General features: G+C 35.5%; 2 protein-coding genes and 1 long non-coding RNA gene across 3 annotated transcripts in view; all 3 read right to left on the bottom strand.

Moving 5' to 3' along the window:
• Positions 1-2,634: 2,634 nt before the first annotated feature.
• On the bottom strand, positions 2,635-4,314 carry LOC130730762 (probably inactive leucine-rich repeat receptor-like protein kinase IMK2). Its single transcript, XM_057582856.1, has one exon. It carries the CDS (start codon positions 3,969-3,971, stop codon positions 2,784-2,786), a length of 1,188 nt encoding a protein of 395 aa, XP_057438839.1. The 5' UTR covers positions 3,972-4,314; the 3' UTR covers positions 2,635-2,783.
• Positions 4,315-6,982: 2,668 nt separating this feature from the next.
• LOC130732687 (uncharacterized) lies at positions 6,983-7,707 on the bottom strand. Its single transcript, XR_009017105.1, has 3 exons — positions 7,640-7,707; positions 7,444-7,515; positions 6,983-7,055 (listed from the first exon to the last, which is right to left on the bottom strand). It is a non-coding gene; the product is annotated as an uncharacterized LOC130732687 (long non-coding RNA).
• Positions 7,708-11,293: 3,586 nt separating this feature from the next.
• Positions 11,294-20,461, bottom strand: part of LOC130725566 (uncharacterized) — a 10,849-nt gene continuing 1,681 nt past the window's right edge. Inside the window, exons 2-14 of the mRNA XM_057576786.1 lie at positions 18,453-19,004; positions 18,125-18,363; positions 17,379-17,434; positions 17,208-17,297; positions 16,673-16,831; positions 16,506-16,589; positions 16,292-16,417; positions 15,999-16,214; positions 15,472-15,910; positions 14,447-15,372; positions 13,293-14,372; positions 13,040-13,177; positions 11,294-12,960 (exon numbers count right to left, since the gene is read on the bottom strand). Of these exons, the coding sequence (XP_057432769.1) occupies positions 11,294-12,960; positions 13,040-13,177; positions 13,293-14,372; positions 14,447-15,372; positions 15,472-15,910; positions 15,999-16,214; positions 16,292-16,417; positions 16,506-16,589; positions 16,673-16,831; positions 17,208-17,297; positions 17,379-17,434; positions 18,125-18,363; positions 18,453-19,004 (5,772 nt within the window). The remainder of the gene's footprint in view (positions 12,961-13,039; positions 13,178-13,292; positions 14,373-14,446; positions 15,373-15,471; positions 15,911-15,998; positions 16,215-16,291; positions 16,418-16,505; positions 16,590-16,672; positions 16,832-17,207; positions 17,298-17,378; positions 17,435-18,124; positions 18,364-18,452; positions 19,005-20,461) is intronic.

Below are 20,461 nucleotides of genomic sequence, written 5' to 3'. Positions count from 1 at the left end.
CGGGGAAGAAAACCCTCTACTCTCCAAACGCATCAGATCAGGCTATATGGGCTTGGGCTTTCAGGCTACTTTCAAAAAGACCGGCCCATCCCCAAATAACACAACCCTTTTTTTGATAATTAATAACACAACCTTATTTATTTAAATACAGAACCATTGACAAAAAAAAAACCTTATTTTTGATGACACATTTTGTGTTTCATTAAATAAATTGTATGTTTTTTCAAAAAAATGAAAATTAAATTGTATGATACTGACTTAAAAAAGACATTGGTAGGGTAGTTACAAACTTGTGCGTTTTTAAATAATATGAGATGATACAATTAGGAAATAAGACAATCGACGATGACTTATGATCTCGGTCTATTAGGACATTACCACCCTTCTATGCTCTTTCACCACCATATGCAACTGACATCAATTCAAAAAACACCATAAACTTTTGAAACATTCAATTTTTTGTTTCTAAAAAACACAAAATCGCCATTATGATTGCTGAAGTTAATATTCAAAACTCTAATATAAATAATATGTTGTGACTTCTGAAAACTAATTTTTAAAACTATTTTTCGATAATGCACATTGCTTATGGAGGAGTTATTTCGCAGTATAAAGTTATAGTTTTTGATGATGCAACATTGTTTAAAGACCTAGTCCTAGTTTCTAAAACTTGTAATACTCTGTTAATGGTTCTAAGTTGGTTCTAATGCGGGAAATCCACCACATTTCAATGAAGTAATTTAAAATTTGATTCGAATTGTGAAAAAAGAGTTAAAAATATAAATTAAATAGTTGACGCAACACGGTGATGTATTAGGTCACAATATCTTTCCCTTCTGATTATTTTCCTTTTCTCTTTTTACCTTCTACTATTTCTTTTGAAGACATTCACCATAGGGTGGCTGCAAATGTTGTACTACGAGTTATAAGTATGTTTGCGACCGTGATGGTACTTGAATGACTCTCATTCCGTAGTGCAATTGAGTCACCAATTTTAAATTGAATCAGCCGAGTTTTATTGAACTCCATCGAGTTTGTTACATATCCCATCTAAGTGTTGGCTCAAGCTGGGCATACCACCGATTTGCATCAAATACACTCGTATGAGGTGATTACATATGCTCTCACATAAAAAAAATTGACATAGCGGTATTGATTAGGAGTCCTTTCGCGGCATTAGAATTTTTTAACAAATCAAATGATACAAACTAAAATCATGTAATAAACTAATTGAGGGACCTAAACCTCTAGTTTTAAAAGTCAGTGAGTAAAACTAACAAGGTCTAGCACAACTGGTAGATAGTTGACCTCCTTATGCATTTAGTCAAGGGTTCGAACCTTTAGTGGTATGTATGGAGAACAATTTGTTTGGAGAGGTATACACACTTCATGTGGTCTTAGATCATCGAAGATATTACTCTCATGATTGCCGATTGTGAGAATACCTTCATGAAAAAAAAAGTCAGAAACTAAGCCTCAATGAGTGCTACTTTAGATGAACATAAACATATTAATGTAGTCTTAGCCTATAATTCTTAGCCTATCAAACCCTCTCATTTGTTTGAGTAGCCTATAATTCTTCTCTTAGATGGTGCTGCTGTTGCTATCTGCTTGCTGGTACCACTCCACTTTGAGATCCTAGTCTCATTTGGGCTGCTGCTTCCTTCTGATATATGTTCTGTTACCTAGGCTTGAGAGTGGAGTTCGTTTGTATTTTATTGGTAGGCTAAGACTATTGTACAGCTTGGTAGTTGAGTGTTGGTCTTATTGTTAGATAGTTTTCCCAGAGATGGGAAAGCTAGTACCATCTTTTTCTTTCTTTCTTTTTCTACTCTTGTAATTTGGTTTGAAGTACACCTAGTACTTCACTTTTTTATATATAGTTTGCTTATAAAAAATATATATTAATGTAGTCTTAGAACATTGAAGGGGTTACTCTCATAATTGTCGATTGTGAGAATAACTTCATGAAAAAAAAATCGATACTAAACTTAAATGAGTGCTATTTTAGATGAATATTAACATATTTAACCCATTTTATATTTGTAACAAAATAAACATAAACATAAAAAGCATGCATATTATAGCTACTTTTTTTCAGCTTTGGAGCTTCTGTACCACGACTCAGACAGAAAATAAAGAAAAGTCTTAACTCCCAATGCCAATGAATTCAATTGATAATAGTAGTACTCTAGATCATCTCACAAGAGTAAAGACATTCCAGTTGATATAAACGACAATATATATGCTTTAATTATTTGTTTATAAGAATTTGATGAAAAAATGTCAACTTGATTTCATGATTGGATAATCATTCAACTTACCTTCTACTCCTAATATATTACGATGGCGAATCCAGACTTTCCCAAAAAAATGATAGTGCAATTGGCACTAATAGTAAGGATAAAACTTAGGTAATACACACCACATTGTTAGTCAGAGATTCAAATCCTCTCTCAAACTTCTTTCTCCCCCCCTCCCCAGAAATTAAAAATTGTGGCATGATTACATCTTTACAAAACATACTGTCTGTCAAGATAACAAAGTTAAGAGGGGTAGAAAACTTAAATCACAGAGCATCCATTGAGGCTGGAAAATGGGACAAAATCTCGATCCCCTATTCACAATCATAAATTAAATAATCGATAATAATATTTATAGTGATAACGGGTCAAAAAGTCTAAAAGAATAATTGAATACACAAGAAAGAAAACAAAAGCTCTATAATATATAGTTTTAACATATGGTGATAAAATTGTGTGATATATGTATGAAACGAGGCTTCAATGGTTGTGGCATTGCTGGGCCGGCCTGATTTTCTGGTTACCCGCTTTGACGGGGCATGTCATCTGTGGCGGCGGCACCATACAATTATACTGCAAACACAGGGTGCTGCTCATTGGAATCTCTGCCGTCGGGCTTATCGCAATTCCAGTGAGGTAATTGTGTTGCAGATATAATATTTGAATACTTGCTGTCATTAACCGCTCTACGAAGCTACCCGGAACTTGACCAATGAACTTGTTGTTGTTTAGGTAAAGGTGTTGCACGCTAGCTAGCATGGGGGATATTTCACCCGAGAACTGGTTATAGCTCAAATCAACGGTCTGGATCGTTACCTCGTTCAACGGTTGGACCGAACCGGTGAATTGATTCCTTTCTAAATGAAGGCTTGTTAGTGGGAAAGAGAAGAGCTGAGCAGGAATTGGGCCGGTGAACCAGTTCAAGCTGAGGTCCAAATAGTTGAGGTTATTGAGTCGGGTAAGCACTCGGTCCACCGGTCCAGTGAACCGGTTCCAGGAAAGTGAGAGGTATTGGAGGGAAGGAGGAAGAGAATCGGGCGCAAGCGAACCGGACAACATGTTGTGCTTGAGGTCGAGCCGGGTTAATGACTGAGCCAAGCAGAATGAGGGAACCGAACCGGAGAGGTGATTGTGGCTGAGTGCCAAGTTGGTCAGCTCCGACAAGGCTCCGATCGACCGAGGAATAGCTCCGGCGAGCTGGTTGTAGCTGAGATCGATTGTTCTAAGGCTTCGGAGCTGGCCTAACCCAGCCGGAATCTCACCGGAGATGAAATTCCGGCTGACGCCAAGAAACCGTAGATTCTTCAGCTGGGAGAGAGACTGTGGAAGATGACCATAAATCCTGCCGGGAACAACAGTGAATTCAGCGAGGGAAGACAACTTTCCGACAGCATTGTCTAGTTTCCCGGTGAGACCCGGCGAACCAGCTCGCGGTTCGCCGAGGCTGAGTGCGATGACCTTATCAGAATCACAGAGAACGCCGGGGAAGTTGCAAGGATCAGCAGTGAAGTCCCAAGAAGAGAAGAAACTGGAACCTGGTACATCGTGAAGCGCCTTGCGAATGGATTGAAGGGCCAAGAAATCGGTGGGGTCCAATAAGGCTTGTGCAGATTGATGAAGGAAACAGAGGAAAAGCAGAGAATAACAGGAAGAAGAAGCAATGTCCATTCTAGGAACTTGAAGAAGAAGGAAACAACGCTTTGCTGGGCTTTATAGTAACATGGTTGTGGCGGTTTTTCTTTTTCTTTTTGCTTTCTCGTGAGAACGTTTAATGGCGGCACTGAAGTATCAGAAAATAAGGATCATGAAATGATTCAACTAACTGTATAGCTGGATGGTTTAATTAGGCTTTGAGGTGAAGCAAATTGTTACTGAATCGATGATGTGGTTTTTGCTTTTTGCTTTTTTATGATTTTGGCTTCTATCACAAGGTGCAATGCAATCACCGCCACAAACCACCACCACCACAGTGTTACACTCTTTGTTGTTTTAATTGCTCACTGGTTGGTTTTGACATTGTTTTTCTTAACAGGTGGATAATCAAACCGTTGTCCGAACAAGGAGCTTGCCATATATGGATTTTTTTAATGCTAAGAAACAGTGTTTGATAGTGAAAATAAAGCCCGTTTAACACTTAACAGGACATGTTATTTTTGTTTTGTTTATTGATTCTCTGCTATGCATCATGTGCTAGTGACACGTTATTCAATTGGTATTTTTCTATTATTATGGTTGTTAACGTTAGCCATTGGTTGTTTATTTTTGTTTTATTTATGGTATGTGTTTTAAGGGAGAACTGTTGGGTCACGTTTGTGAGAGTGATAGGTAAGAAGTTTGTGGTCAAAGGTAATTAAGAAGAGGTGCATTGTTTATTGGTGGATTTCAGTTTCAGTAGCAACTTGAGTTGAGTTTCATGTTGAAGAAGAAGGGTGGTTAGGCTCATAGTCACATACTTCTTGTGATGTTAGCGGTTCTTTTTAGCTGTATAACAAAAATCCCATCACGGTTGTGTCAGTGTGTCTTATTTTGCTTCCACTTATTTATTTATTACAAGTGTGTGGTGATCATTATATTAATCACAGTTCAAGACTTGATGATCAATCAGTTGGTACTTTGACAGTACCATTATTAATAGAACAATTTATATGAGGATGGTGGTTATTAGAGAAACCAATCAAAAGTTTTCAGATATATAAATCAATTTTTAGGTTATGTATGCTTCTGGTATAAGTTGTTACAAGTAAGAGATTCCAATAATAATTTAGCATAGTGGTTTAATACTTTCGTCTCTTAAGTATTTAGTTGAGTGTTTGATTCCCAACTCTTATTAAGGGAAAAAAACTCATTGGTCAGCCTTCTATAAGAGAGCGAAAGATTAGTCTCATGACTATTAATTGTGGAAATACCTTAGTTAGGACCGAATTAAGTAATAGATTCTAACTTCATGCATAAGTTGTTACACCAACTAGTCATATGGGTAGAGCTACCTTTGCATTTACCATTTCAGCTCTAGACAATAGGTCCCTGTTGTATTTGGATTGAGAACGTAATTGGGATACAGTATTGGTCAGAATTTTTGACTCAACACCAGTGAAGTAATCCAATTCCACCAATTGTTTGAGAGCAAACTATGAAGCCTGCATATCAAATTCTGAATAGATTTGAGAGAATTTCCAGTGATAAGTATGCCATCCAATTAAATCAGGACATAGAGACAATACTCTGAACCCTTAAAAGAAATAAAGAGGGACCACATTCCCTAGAAATTAAAACAAAAAATGACTAAGGGTCTACTTAAGTCCATTGATAACCTTATTGAGTTTACATATAAGTTGCTCATTTTGGGACTCAAAGCCAAAATGTTGGCTCATATAAACTTCCTCTTCAAGAAACTCATTGAAGAAGATACTGTTAACATCTATTTGCTGGATAATGTGAACTGTAATTGGTTTAACTAGGGGGGAATGTCTCTAAATAATTACATCTAACCTTTTGATAAAAATCACTGTAAATCTTATGCTAACAATTGATTATTGCTTGTCTTCCCTTTGTGATTTTTGTGTTGTTGCAGATTCGTTATTGAATTTAGTGATAAAGGTATTTTTTTAACCAATGTTTGTTTTCCAGTACTCATTAAACTAGCTAAGCAAGCATCTAGTAATGAACGTTTGTGTTTATAATATGATACATTCTAGAAAGGTGAAAAAATAGAGAATATAGGAAGTTCTAGGTTCTAAATCATTGGAGATTACATTTTTAACTGCATTTGGTATAATTATCTTCCATTAGTCATAAAACTTTACTATCATAAACTTTTGAAAGGTGAGGATCCTCTGCATTTTCATATGATCCATTACGTACAATGTGAAAAAAATAGAGAATCATAGGATATAGGGACCATCAGTGAAACACTCTTTTGAAAGGAAAAAGGAGGAAGGTGGTTTAGAGCTCAAGCTAGCGGAGTACTACTCAGTGCTATCACAGTCATACTCAATTGATGCTCCAAAACTTGCTTCACAATTCATATTCTGCTTTCTACATATAGCATGATTGGGCCGACTTATTTTCTTCAGAATCAATTCTGTCATCCAGAAACTACTCACTGAAGCTTCTTACCAAATTGATTTTGACTTTAGAATTAAAGAGAGAAAATTTTCCAAACATGCACAAGGCAAAATCAAATCACATCCATCATGTGCGCCCATTCTCCTAAATATATAGCTAAAAAGAGTCTCAAACCATTCCAAACTCAATTTTGATAATAAAAAAAGTAACTCCAAACATGCAAGGTGTAAAATGGAAGCTTGAACCAAGCTAATAATTTATAGGAAAAAAAAACACATATCCTGTAGAAAACTACAAGAAAAGCTTATTTACATCAGCAATATCCCCTATTGGATGCAATTCTCAAGGAAACATTGTTTAGACAAAAAAAAAAGTAAAAACTGATACAAAATCAGCAGTTCCATGAAAAACTTCCATAGCTTCATTCTCATTTTATTTCATTGTGGGAATTGAACCACCAGCAGCATGGATTTCTTGCTGAAGCTGCAGTAATCATTATATAAAACTCAGTTAAGCACTTAAATAAGAGTCAAATAGTAAGGATATTGCAAAAATGCAGTTTTCCTCTCAAAAGACAAAATTTGAAGCCTCCTTGAATAAGATATTGCACTTGCCTTAAACAAGTATTGAAGTCTGTTCTTCAGCTGAGAGCATTCATGGTGCAACTGTTGCAGACATCTCTTACACCTGCACCAATATTTTTTTTTCTTCAGTAATTCCAATTATTTTCCAAACTAATGTAGGAAATTCCATATCAGCATGCTTAATTTCAATCAACAGTGTCATTTTCAAAGTTATCACGAATCAACTATCTCAGAAGTTAAGCTATTAGATATAGATACATGAACGATTTTATATTATATTTCCGATGTGTCCCCCTCACGCAAGAGTCTATTACCTTTGAAACCATGTCATAAACCAACTATCTAAAAAAACAATACATTAATGATTTTCTATCACATTTCTAACAAATGTTGAAGCAATAGCCTAAAGTGCATGTTCATATATGATATATGCATTTAACTTGGAGGGGCAGGGAAGAGAATGTATTAGAAAATGAGTTTGCACAACTCACCCTTCCAAATTCTGGGTCTCACAAAAACTTTTGAAGTTAATGCAGACATTTGCAACTCTTGCAGCACCAATACTGTTAACCAAATAATGCCACAAAAAAAATCCTCTCAGCATATATTTTTCTTCTTGTCAGAGAAATACAAGTACAGTATCAGAATTCAGAAATATAAAGGAAAAGCAATCCTAGAATATACTACCTGACACTGCTTCCCTTGAAGGGATGGACAAGATCATAATCTAGCTGTTTGAAATCCACAGGTTTTTGTTCTCTGCATTGGTCAAACAGAACAATTAACACTTACCCTCAAATCTTCATTCACATAGGTATGTTTGGTCTGGCGTTGATGCAAACGCTAACTTTATTCCACGTATTTCAAGTTATTAACAAAGAAGTTATAATTTGTCACGTTAAGTTTAGCGTGGATCAAGAAGCAAGATTTTGACACGTCAAGATCAAATGGAAATCCAAACACATTAGAGAGAGTACTTACAGAGCTCGTGACATGGCATTGAGATAATTCTCAGATTGATCATAGAACATGGTTACAAGCTCTTCCACAAAAAATGGTCCAGTCTCAATTTGCAGCTTGTTGAACTGATCATTGAGAAATCCCTGCTTGCCAAAAACAACAACACAATTAATATCCTCTCATCTAGACACAAACTTGTTAAGATTTTGTATCTATCTCTAACTTCGTAAAGTGACAAAACTAAATAGTAAAAAATGAAGTTCTTGATATCCAAGAGAAAAGAATTTTTCATAGAAAAGTATTCAAATGTTCTATTTCATCCCTTCAAATTTAGTTTATGATGCATGATCCAATTAGTCACGGTTGACTTTGTATTAAATTTTCACTCCCTTACCCAATTTCTTTATTTCTAGTTTTGTCCCAGTGAATGATTTTAAAAAGAGTGATAGATACAAAGTTTAAGATTACACCCCTACATGAAGATTCAACCAAGTCCAACAAATCCAAATTGCCCAAAAAAAAGCTTGAAATTGAAATGATAATTGGTAACTATCAAAGTGATCAAACTTTTGCTTGTTTGGATCATAAACTTACAAAAGAAAACTTTGAAAAAAGGGGGCAGGGGATTTAATTTTTGATATGATATATGATGAAGTGTTAAGAGTAAGTGAGTGAAAATGAGACAGAACCTCGTGAAACATATCAGCTTGATGCGAGCGGTACTTCCTCTGCAAACGAATCATATCCTTGGTGGTTTGGTTCATTCTATCTCAATCTCAAAACAAAACCAAATACACGCTACAAGTTAATTTTGGCTTGGAAAGGGCATTGAGTTGAATCTGAGAGTAGTGAATTTGAAAACGTTCTTGTTCTTGTAGACTTTCTCAATTTGTGTTTAATAGGTAAGTGCTATTGGTGCATTTGATGCTATTAAACATGCTAGCTATATATGTATACAATGGTATTATTTCTTAGTTTTTCAGCATCAAAATACTATAGTAGTGGTATTTCTTACTGCTTTTGGTTCTGTCTCTGTGACACCGTTATATTGACAACATCAACCTCAAAAACAAACAACGTTGTGTGTGTCTGAGTACTAGTTGAATTAATGTGGAAAAACACCAATCTCATATATAAGAAGAGTTTTGCTCCTTTTTTTTTACTTTGAAATGAGTGGTAACGTGTATCCTTACAGCTGTCTTCTTCAAATATGAGAAGTTCTTTCCGTTTTAGTTACATGTATAATGGTAAATAATTGACTATATTGATATATTCACGGTATTTTTCAGTGTTAAATTGTCTATAAATAGTTGGTTTTATTAATTTTAAACATAAAAAGATTCTTACTGATTTGTAAATTTATGTTCAGAATATTGCTTTGCTTTGTGATGATAGTGATTGTAATTATTACTAGTATATCTGCCCGTGCTCTGCACGGTTAGTTTTCCATGATAAATTGTGTAACACAAACAATACTCTACCCATATATTACATATTATTGATCAGAAAATCTGGGCCATTCATTCACTTGTGAACACAGTTCATCGTTCATTTCACTACATGAAAACAATACCACTTCAGCAAAACCTAGAAATCCTATTAGGTCTGATCATGTATTAATACATCAATAATGGCTTCTTTCTCACAGGTAAAAAAAAAGGTCAATGTATCTCCTTCCTTTAATCCATGTGTTCTGCAAAAGGTTCTCCAACCCTTACCAAATCTCGCATATGTGCGTCGTGGAACACCAAGAATCTTGCATTGAACTTCTTTGCCAGTTGGCCCTCTCAATAGCCAGTTGTAAACTTCACCTTGTCGTAGATATTCATAAACATGTGCAGGCAAATTCTGCAAGCATCATTACAACCTATTAGGAACCTTAATTAGCATGTTAAAAAGCTTAAGCAAATTAGTTTTACTATACCAGCTGACTTGAAGATACTTGATTTGGTGATAGCCTGGAGGCGAAAAAACAGGGATACACAATCCATTCTGGGTCCCTACTATTTTGGATCCGGGTGGATTCAGCCTGGCTTGAAATTGCAACATCAACAGTAGGGGGTGGGGGGGTTAAAACTGGAGGTGGAGGTGGGGGAAGGTAACATACTTCCTCAATACTTTCATTGTATATAAACAAATCAAAGTTGGAAAATCCCTGGAATTTGAGAAGCAACCAGTTCAACCCTTCCAAAGAATAATACTTCCGTATCTCCGGCAGACCTTTAAACAAATAGGGCTTTCCAGCATTTTTATCATATGAAACAAAATGAACCTTTCCAAAGGGATCAATCAACTTCCACTGGTTGAGTAGTTCATGATCAAATTCGTTAGCAAATTGTGGTGAAACTAAGGCTACTTCCTGCACATTCAAATTAAGTCAAAAAATATACACACATACACTAATAAAGCAAAATCTATATGATGAGCTTTATCACCTGGCCAGGTAATGTGAAAATGGCAATGGAGTCCCTACAACAAAGAAGATCATCTTCAAAATTCAGCTCCATCTACACAGTTGATTTTGGATATGTGGAATGAACTCACTGCACTCCGGTGTGTATACAAAGGATTATAAGTAGTTGCTACAATGGGTGTCTATGATATGCTGGCACAGTTGAATATTGGAGTCAAAGTTAAAAAACATGCATACCTTTTTGCAGAGCCTCAAGCAGAACTTAAGTTATTTCCAATTAGCCATCAAACCGTTTACTACCAATTCTACTTTTGGGTGGCTGAAATAATTAGTAGACGTTGTGTCAGAGTTGGGAATTCGTAAAAACGGGGTTGCCCTTATTGCAGCATTTATATTTGACTGTGTAATGTTTGAAAAAATATACTGACAAAGAAAGGAAACAGGTTTATTGATTATACCATATATCATGAATTAATTGACCTTCTTTGATTTGGTGGCCTTTCTTAAGCATGAATTATTACCTGAGCCTCTCAGTCGGTGAAAGGTGTTTATCAAAAAGACTTGGAAATACTGATTTTATTTGGCATCACTACATGGGCAGTATATTAGGATATAGATTGCAACCTGAAGCATCTTGACATAAGTTTTTTCAACTTAATAGTAGTAGATACAATATGTCTGGCATTAGATAACAGATTAGAGTATTTGGCTTATTACAGAATATAGATGGAAAACTAAAATAGTTAATGTACTGGATCAATGGGAAGTGGACAACATGGAACTGCCACAAAATTACACATATGATTTTAAGAGAGCCCCCCAAACTGTTTTGACCACGTAATTGTCTGCAAAAACATGACAAACATATATAAAAAAGATATTGAAATGATATCCTTACAACAATGTTATAATTTAATACATATAAGAGTAAGATTTAAAACTTACAGTATTTCATATATGATGGTTCTTCAAACGTTTTGAAAAACTTCATTGTATACCACATTTTTGGTGACCTTTGAGATTAATCCATCTTCATCTAACAATAAAATTTTGAGACCTTTTCTGGACTTTACTCTTGATAAGGCAACATATAACTGTCCATGAGTAAATACTGGCTTAGGCAAATACAAACCGACATGAGAAAGCGTCTGACCTTGACTTTTATTAATCGTCATTGCAAAACATAAAGCAATGGGAAACTGTCTCCTGACAAATTTAAATGGTAAACCAGAGTCTGTAGGTACTAAATCCATTCTTGATATAAGAACCTTCTCACCTAACTGCTTCCCTGATACTACATTGGCAACAATAACATTTTTTCCCATATCTTTAACAATCATTCTAGTACCATTACAAAGTCCACCTGCTTGGTCAATGTTGCGCAACAACATAATAGGGACACCCACTTTCAAACTCAATTTGTGATTTGGTATACCGGAACATTGAATATTATTGAGGAACTCAGTTGTGAACCATTCTGCTTCGACCTCTGAGTCTTCATCTGACCTGCAAGTTGTATCACAACTCAAATATTCTTTAATCTCACCTGGAATTTTACCTAGCATTTCAGTATTAATAATTTCTACACTTTCTAATGTAGGAGCCAAAATAGCCCTATCTTCAAAGAATTTGTAATTCTTTTCATTCAAATTTTGCAGCATTTGAGGGTAAGCAAAGTCAATCAAACTTTGAATTGGATTATCAGAGTCAAGAATAAGAAGATCATCTGGAATCTGAATTGTAGAATCTTCTGCATCAATTGTATTCACCTTTCCGTCACCAATGTCTAATAGCCAGTCAGCAAACCTTTTAATTTCAATCTTTTCATCATGACATTTTGAGCTAATAAGCCTCATGTTTTTGGTAAGTTTTAGCACATGACATTGCTTCCAAAGATAAGACGAATTGATTGTGGCACTAACAATTTCAGAACGACTTCCTTTCTGAATAACTGGCAAAATTTGCCTAAAATCTCCACCCAAAACCACCACTTTACCCCCAAAAGGCATGCCACTATCAACACTTTGATGCGACTTCATTATATCATTTAAAGTCCGGTCCAATGCTTCAAAACACCATTTATTGAGCATGGGTGCTTCATCCCATATGATCAAACTTGTTTTTTGTAACAACTCTGCCTTTAAAGAACCTTGTGATACATTGCAAGTTGAACTCTCTTTTATAGAAATTGGAATAGAAAACCTAGAATGTGCAGTTCTGCCACCAGGTAAAAGCAAAGAAGCAATACCACTTGAAGCAACATTTAATACAATCAACCCTTGTGCCCTAACAGCAGCTGATAATGTATTCCACAAATAGGTCTTACCAGTACCTCCAAAACCATATAAGAAAAAGAGACCTCCAGCTCTATTCATAACTGCATCCATTATGGATTTGTATATCTTATGTTGTTCAGCAGTTAATGAATTGAGTAATGATTTGTGCAAATCTTCCATTTCAGCTTTATCATAATTCAATTCATCCGCTACAAATTTGTTCTCAAATTGGGAGTCATCAAATAAGTGTGGAAATGGTAAGCATGGATAATCTTTTAAAGATCTTCCATTCATATGCAGTAGTTTCTCCAATTCTATTAAACAAAGATTCTTTAAATCATCATCATTTATATGAAGATCTACACCAAAAAAAACCCCAATAATTATCTCATGCAAATATATACATTAACATAATTTCGATAAAAAAAATTTCCAAACCTGAATTGCGCAGCTTTTTCCTCCTTTCATAAACTATACTGTCAGACAAAATTCTCCAAGACTTTTCCCACACAAATTCAGGTTTGCTCATTGTGTTTGTTGTAAGCAACATTACAAAGAACTTTCGCAGCTGGGTACCTACAAAAATATATATGGTAATTAGATAATACTATCATGAACAACAGAGGAAGTTGATATAAATTTCGTGCTGTATTTTATGACAAATAAAAGACATTAATTGGATGTTACACACCTGATGCTAATTCATTTGCTTCCGTAATTGCATCTAAGAATTCCTTATCATCAGCTAATAATCCTAAGGCGTAACATGCGTCACGAAATGTAGGATATTCAACATCATCCACAGTGCGAATGCTCTCCCAACTTGTGCAACCTTTCTGTAGAGTCAATAAAATTCTCAAGTAATAAAGTTCACCAACTCCATGAGGAATATATTGGAGTCTTCCAATAGATGTCCCTTTCTTCCTTGGATGCCATGAATGAGTGTCTTCATCATATACAAAATGGGATGGGAACTCTGCATATGTAAACGCTTTTCCTTCACCATACTTACAATTGGCTTTCATCCAAGCTATAAACATAGTGTCTTTTTCAGTAGCCTTGTCTACCACGCGCTTTAAATCATCATGATCTTTAAAACAAACACTTTGTTTATTTGGAAGATGAAATGTCACTTTTTTAACCGAAGGCCATTTGACATGAATAAATAATTTCAATGTCCTCCAAACTGCTTCACACGGAGTAAGGTATCTACAATCATAATATTGTTTAATTTCATCTTTGACCTCAGTCTCCGTGCAATCTTTGTTCTGATTGGATATCTCAACATTTACTCTATCCGGCCCTTTGCTAACATATTTGAAGAGATATTTGATTGCATTTGACTTGTTGCAATATTCAACATTGATATGACCATTGTATAACATGAGTAATTGAGGATTATAAGGGACAACAAAACTATTATCCATGCGAATACCTTTCTTGTCCACATAAACTCCAGTGTCTCTTCTTTTATAAACAGGATAACCATCATCATCAATTATAGTGCTTTCTTGGAATTTTTTCGGAAAAAATTTACTGCACTTTCCATCTGTCATGCAAGGAGATTTGTAATGTCCCGAACCACAAGGCCCATGCAACATGTAAGTAGACACAACGTTGTTTAATTTAGGATATAATATTGGGTCAGGAATCTCAGCAGAAATGCATTTATCAATGTCAGAAGTTGTTACTAATTTGTTCTCTTTAGAAAGCCATAACAAAATATGAGCATGGGGTAATCCTCTTTTTTGGAATTCAATTGTATACATACCTGGAAAAAAAACATACAAATAACTATATATACAATAAGTTATAATTTGAAAACAGTAAATAAATGGAACATACCTGCATCCAAAGGTCCGAAGATGATGCCACTCTTCAAGGTTGCTATTAAATGGTCAAGTTTGATTTTAAACACTCGACAACAAACATCAGGACGTTCGTCAGCACGAACATTTCGTGGTCGCACAAATCTATCAATTTCTTTCCATGCAGAATTGCAGGTGACAGTAATGAAAAGGTCAGGATAACCATAACGCTTGCATATAGCCATTGCATCCTGACAACAATCAAACATATAGCGTTTTCCACCAATAAAGGATGCTGGGAGCACAATACGCGTCCCTAAAAAACTTGGATCAGTTTCTCCTCTAGACATTGCTTCTTCAAGGCCATTGAGAAAATCTGCTCGAATCAGTTTTTGATTATTTCTAATAAATGAAAGCCTTTGTGATTCAATCATAGTAAAGCAATCAACCACAAATTGTTGAAAAAGCCTTCTGCATAAAACCACATTCCCATACTCATTATTCCTTTCTTGAATTCTGAATGTTATGAATTCTCTCAATGTGACGCGAGGTTTCAAGCGAGAGCTAGTAGTAGCAGAAATACCAGATAAAGGAATATCTTCTTGCCAACCATCTTCGCCATAAGGAAATATCAAAGGATATTGTAAAGGAATAAACGAAGTATGAGTTTCGTGAATCCTAGAAAGGACACCATCTTTTTTGACAATAATATCACGACCAACTTCAACTGTATCAAAATCTCCTACAATAAGTGCTGCAATCTCGTCAGACGTAGGAAGGTTATATGTTCGGGGGTCCTTACCTCGCTTCCGAAAAAGTCTCAAAGCAAATGACGAAGATTCTTTCTCATTGATATAATCTCGCACTTTGCGAAATGATTTTGCTAAAACATTGTTCTCATCAATCATTTGCTTTAAATCCTCAACTAATGATATATCCAAATTCTCCGCTGTGTTCATTGAGCTGCACATGGGCCAAAACACTTGTTAAATTTCATGCCAACATATTACATGTAAAAATGATAAAAAAAGATAAATTACTATATAGAATATAAAAACTTACTTAAACGGCTTCATTCTATTGGAATTTTCATTCTGTGTGTCATAGATATAAAGTTGGGCAAATTTTGGTGATTGACCGGCTTGAGGTAATAGAGTACCAATTCTGTGATAATTTTGGCCACTCAACACAAATTGAGGGGGGCCTCCACCATTGTTCAAAGAGGATTCAACCTTCCCACCAATTGAAGTAAAGGCGAACATACTATTATATGCTCTAATATTATCCTTAAAGTGTTTTGATCGGGAATCTATACCATGAAGCAAATTATACAACAACAGTGGCGGCTTAGATATAAATGGTAAGACCACCTTTCCTTTCATACAACACCGATAGAATTCGGGATTATTAGACTGCTTACTTTTGTCTATTCGTTCTTCATACCACATCTGAGCATGGCAAATTCTGCACAGAAAAGATGCATCTCCAAGGTCTACCTCGTCTGTAAACACACAAATGAAACGTTACATTACAGCTCGGTTGAACTTACGCATGGAACCTCTATTAGATAACAAAAACTAAACAATTACCTATTAACTCAGCATCGTCGTATATGTTTGGAACATTAAGTGGAGAATTAGCAGCTGCATTGAACTCAGAAACCAGTTTCCGACACAGAGATACACCTTCCCCAGGCTTAGTCTTAACAACAGAACTCTTTGAGGAACTTGCTCTAGACTGTGCTATATTCGGTCTTTTACCAATATTTCTTTTCTTGACCTTCAGTCTGGGGGAATCACGTGTTCCTACTTAACAACATTTACACATGTTATTAACTATGAAAAGAAAATAAATTAATCATTAGCAATTCGGGACGACATACCTGTGTTGGAATCACGTTGTGGAAAATTTTCTTTGTCCATGACCAAGCAGCTTCTTTTGATTTTGACATGTTGTATTCTCCTTAACCTTGCAGCTGCACTCTGCTGGGTTATAATAATGTCTTCAGCTGCACATATTGAACATAAAATCATTTCAAAATATAACATTTATTGTCAATCATCAATCATTTAAATCATAGTAAAATGATTAGATACCAGTTTTTAGGGAACCATTGGAGTGGACATCTTGCAAAATCGAAATGTGAGTCAAATTGGAAGAAGATGTTGAATGAAACCCGCCTGAATCAAACACGGATTTCTGTGAATAATACACAATACTTCCAATTCAACCTCAAGGATATAACACGAAATTCAGATCTTACAAAATGTGCTTTTTGTATATCCCTCGTTAGGAGTGGCACCTGGAATGTTGATTGCTCTATCCAAACGCATCCCACTGGATCTTCCATCATTTGGAACTGACATGATATTTGTTATATTTGATAACAATGGACTGCAACTCATCTTCCTAGACTTTGAACCTGTTTCATTGAAATTAAGAGCATTATATAAATTAGTAGACACAGGATAGGAAATGACCAAAATTTTAGCCATTTCACTTAACACTAAAGTGGAAATCACAAATTAGAATTTATAGCATAATAAAAAGTGCATAACAACTGCAATGCTTGCCTTGCCCAGTGCTCCCACAATTTTCATTGTGAAAAATTTCTACAGAACTTCTTTTACGATCCATTATTTGCTTCCTGATACTTCTGGATGCTTTGCATAATAATGCTGCTAAATTTAGACCATTAAACTACTTGGCATGTACAAAAGTGTCTTCGTTAAACGAAAAATGGTACTAATATTAAGATGAATTCAAAGGAAGCTTATATAGCAATATGACCAAATTACCTTGGACCTTATCTTCGCCAGGCGTGTCCCTATGCACAGATGAAGAGTCCATAACAAAACTTTCCTGATTGTGCCCAGGTGAAGAATCCCCTTATAGTAATACCAGGGTATGTTGATACAATAGCCAAGAGCAAACTCCTGATGAAAATACATACACTAAACTACAATTACTATCTCCAAATTCAGAAAGTTCAGCAACAGGTGGTATGGAAAATTCATGATTCAACCTTGAAGGTCAAATATGAGTTTGTGGTTTAGATATTTATATCCATTGCCACCAATAAGTGAAACACATGATACCAAATACCACAATAGCATAGGCGAGAATATCACATCAATTGGATTTGAATAATGAAATATAAAAGCCTTTATTAAAGTGGTTTGGTAAATTACATAAAAAAAAATGTGAATGGAAGTCAACATCAAAAGTAACTCGAAATGGGCCTTTGATAGCTTAATAAAGACAAAAACTTACACTTAAGATTTAAATATACTACATAAGATTATTTAGGAGCCATTACTCTTTAAATAAAATCTGATATAAATGCTACCCCTTATATACACTGTCTTGAAGTGATGTTCTCTTTGCCATGTAAAGATACTTTTCTACTCCAAAACAACCATTTGCATGGTTTTAAGAAGAGAGTGAAATCACTTTTTCATAACACAACTTGACATTAATATTAATAATATTTTACAAACATATCTTGATTGGTAAACATAGATGACATATTCATATCGTGAAACAAACGTAGACATAAACCACTAAACAACACAACATCCTAATTCCTACAATTAGGCCAACCTAAGCCTTTCTTGAAATGTCCACACTGGACCAGATCTGGCATTAAAAACCATGCAAATAAGCAACCCAAATCCCCCTAAAAGCGTGTACAATGGCCAACAACAATCTCTACTTGAAAATCTCCACATCAATCAACCTGGATACACCATCAGTGAAGTGCATTGACATCTTCTGACCATGCTGAATGTCATGAAGTTTACAAAATTTTCTCCAACCCTTTCCAAGTTTAGTGTAGGTTTTATCTGGCCTGAAAAGGATGTTGATGTCCTTCTTAATTCCAGTTGGTCCTCTTATGACCCAGGGCTGACGTCCGTTTTGGCGAACATATTCAGCCACCTTTCGAGGTAAGTTCTAGAAAAAAAAATGAAAAAACATCATATACTTAAGGGGAAACGAATGGTATCAATAAGCCTTAGTTTTACAATTTAAATCAAACTTACATACTGACTTCCGTACGCACGGTACGGGGTCAGAGTCGTGTTGAGGTGCATGCGATACTGAGGTGGCCCTTCATTTGCTTGCACAGTTGTTCCTCCCAGGTGAGCCACCATTTCAAGCTCTTGCTCGGCCTCAACAGAAATATCAGTGCTAGAGGGTGGTGGAGCATATGGCACAAGGGCTAAAGCTTCTGACAAAGCATCTTCTTCAGAGCGGTCTATCCGGACGCTCTCGACTTCATCTTCTTCCCCCCTGACAGACCCAGAACCTTCTACAGGTGCTCGAAAGGGATCATAGCTAATCTCATTGTCCAATAAGTCAAAAATCCTCATGTGGAAATGAGATGCAGCAACCATTTGGAGGACACACCAATGTGTCTCATCCAAGCCATAGAATGAAACAACTGCACCCCAACCTTGAAGGAGAGTTGGTGTTGTAAAATCCATATTAAAGTCCACAATGTAAAGCCTCTGCAAAGGGTCTTCAATCAACCATTTGGCCCCAAGAACATTAGCCCAGTTAAGCACGAATTGTTGGTCAATCACAGCAATTTCCTAGATGCAAAAAATAACCAGAGTAAATAAATTAAAATGAAGCGTTATAATAGTTTAAGAACATGTGTTTCCCAGTAAATGCAAGGAAGCATAACGTGCAAAAGGAAACTATCATGAAGCGTTAGAATAATCAATATTTAGTATGTTCCTTAGGCACTATCATGAACCAAGCAGGTCTGGGTTAAGTCTTGAACCAAGGTTTACCAAATAAATGTCAACGTTTCAATAACAGTTATATCATGGTTTGTTTACCAAATCCATACTGAAAAAAAAAAAGACCCAAAAAAATGTGTTTTGAGGTCTAAAGTGGAAATAGCATACTTCATTCTTGCGCGGTATGATACAAAGGGTACCCATGTAACCACCAAATGGAACAAAGTGAACCATGACTTGTGTGAAGATTTGAAGCACAGATTGAAAAGTAAGAACCAAAAACAGCTTAATGATGCATGAAGTTAAAGTCCCTGGAAGTACCTATTTATAGGATGGTGGGCAAGTGAGGCAAAGTTTTTCCCACCAAAACGAACATAGATATCTTTAATGACTAAATCATAAGTTTTTTATAAAATAAATTATAAAGAAATTCTTATTTTGTAGATATATATAATTATATAGTCTAAAAAAGATACTCATACATGCTTGGAGGATCGGATTAAGTTATTAACAATGAAGCTAACTTTTTGAAAAAAACATATTTACATAATGATTTACTTGGAATTAATTTTGTTTCAGAGAAATATAATCATTCCACTTAAATATATGCGGCAGATATTTTTTGGGCATGTGCTATTGCTTGTGGAAAAAAAGAACGTGTATAGTAAATATCAAAGATACAAAGAGTAAAGACATGAAACTAACATTCTTGCAACGTTAAATGCTCCTTTCATGTCAAACTTATCTGATACACCTGGCCAGCATTAGCAACTCTGTGAACTGATCCTAAAACATATTTTATGAGGACTATGTTCTACCCAAACCATTAAATATGTTAATCCTAAAAAATGTGATTAGATTACAAACTAAAGTAGTTTAGTGTTTGCACCGGAACCCAACCCTCTTCTGAATGTATTTATTACAGATTGTATATGCCATATACAAATTTGGAAAATAAGAATTTCAAATGAACAAATGTACAAAAGGTGAGGTTTTATCGAGATGGCAACACCTGTACATGAGCAAACTACTACTATGTCCTGTCAACAGAATAATCCCAGATTTGGGGTGCTCAAGATACAGGGGTAGAGATCAAGTTGGTTTGCACAAAAAAAGATCTTTCTTATGTTGATTCAACCAGTAGCATAGCAGAGTATAATTACAGCCAGATCTCACCACATGAGCAAACTACTACTATGTCCTTCCAAACCGCTTGAGCCCCGTAATTTATTAAATGCTTCCTTCTACAAATAACCTTTCTATTACTTGCACCATTCTTTTAGTCTTTGCCATGATGATTATGA

Source organism: Lotus japonicus, chromosome 1, assembly GCF_012489685.1.
Source record: "Lotus japonicus ecotype B-129 chromosome 1, LjGifu_v1.2".
Taxonomy (NCBI): domain Eukaryota; kingdom Viridiplantae; phylum Streptophyta; class Magnoliopsida; order Fabales; family Fabaceae; genus Lotus; species Lotus japonicus.
Note: the sequence above shows the minus strand (reverse complement) of the source record. Positions and strands in the feature narration are given on the sequence as shown.

Coding starts and splice junctions, on each gene's coding strand:
- LOC130730762 (XM_057582856.1), bottom strand. CDS start 3,971: ATGGACATTGCTTCTTCTTCCTGTTATTCTCTGCTTTTCCTCTGTTTC.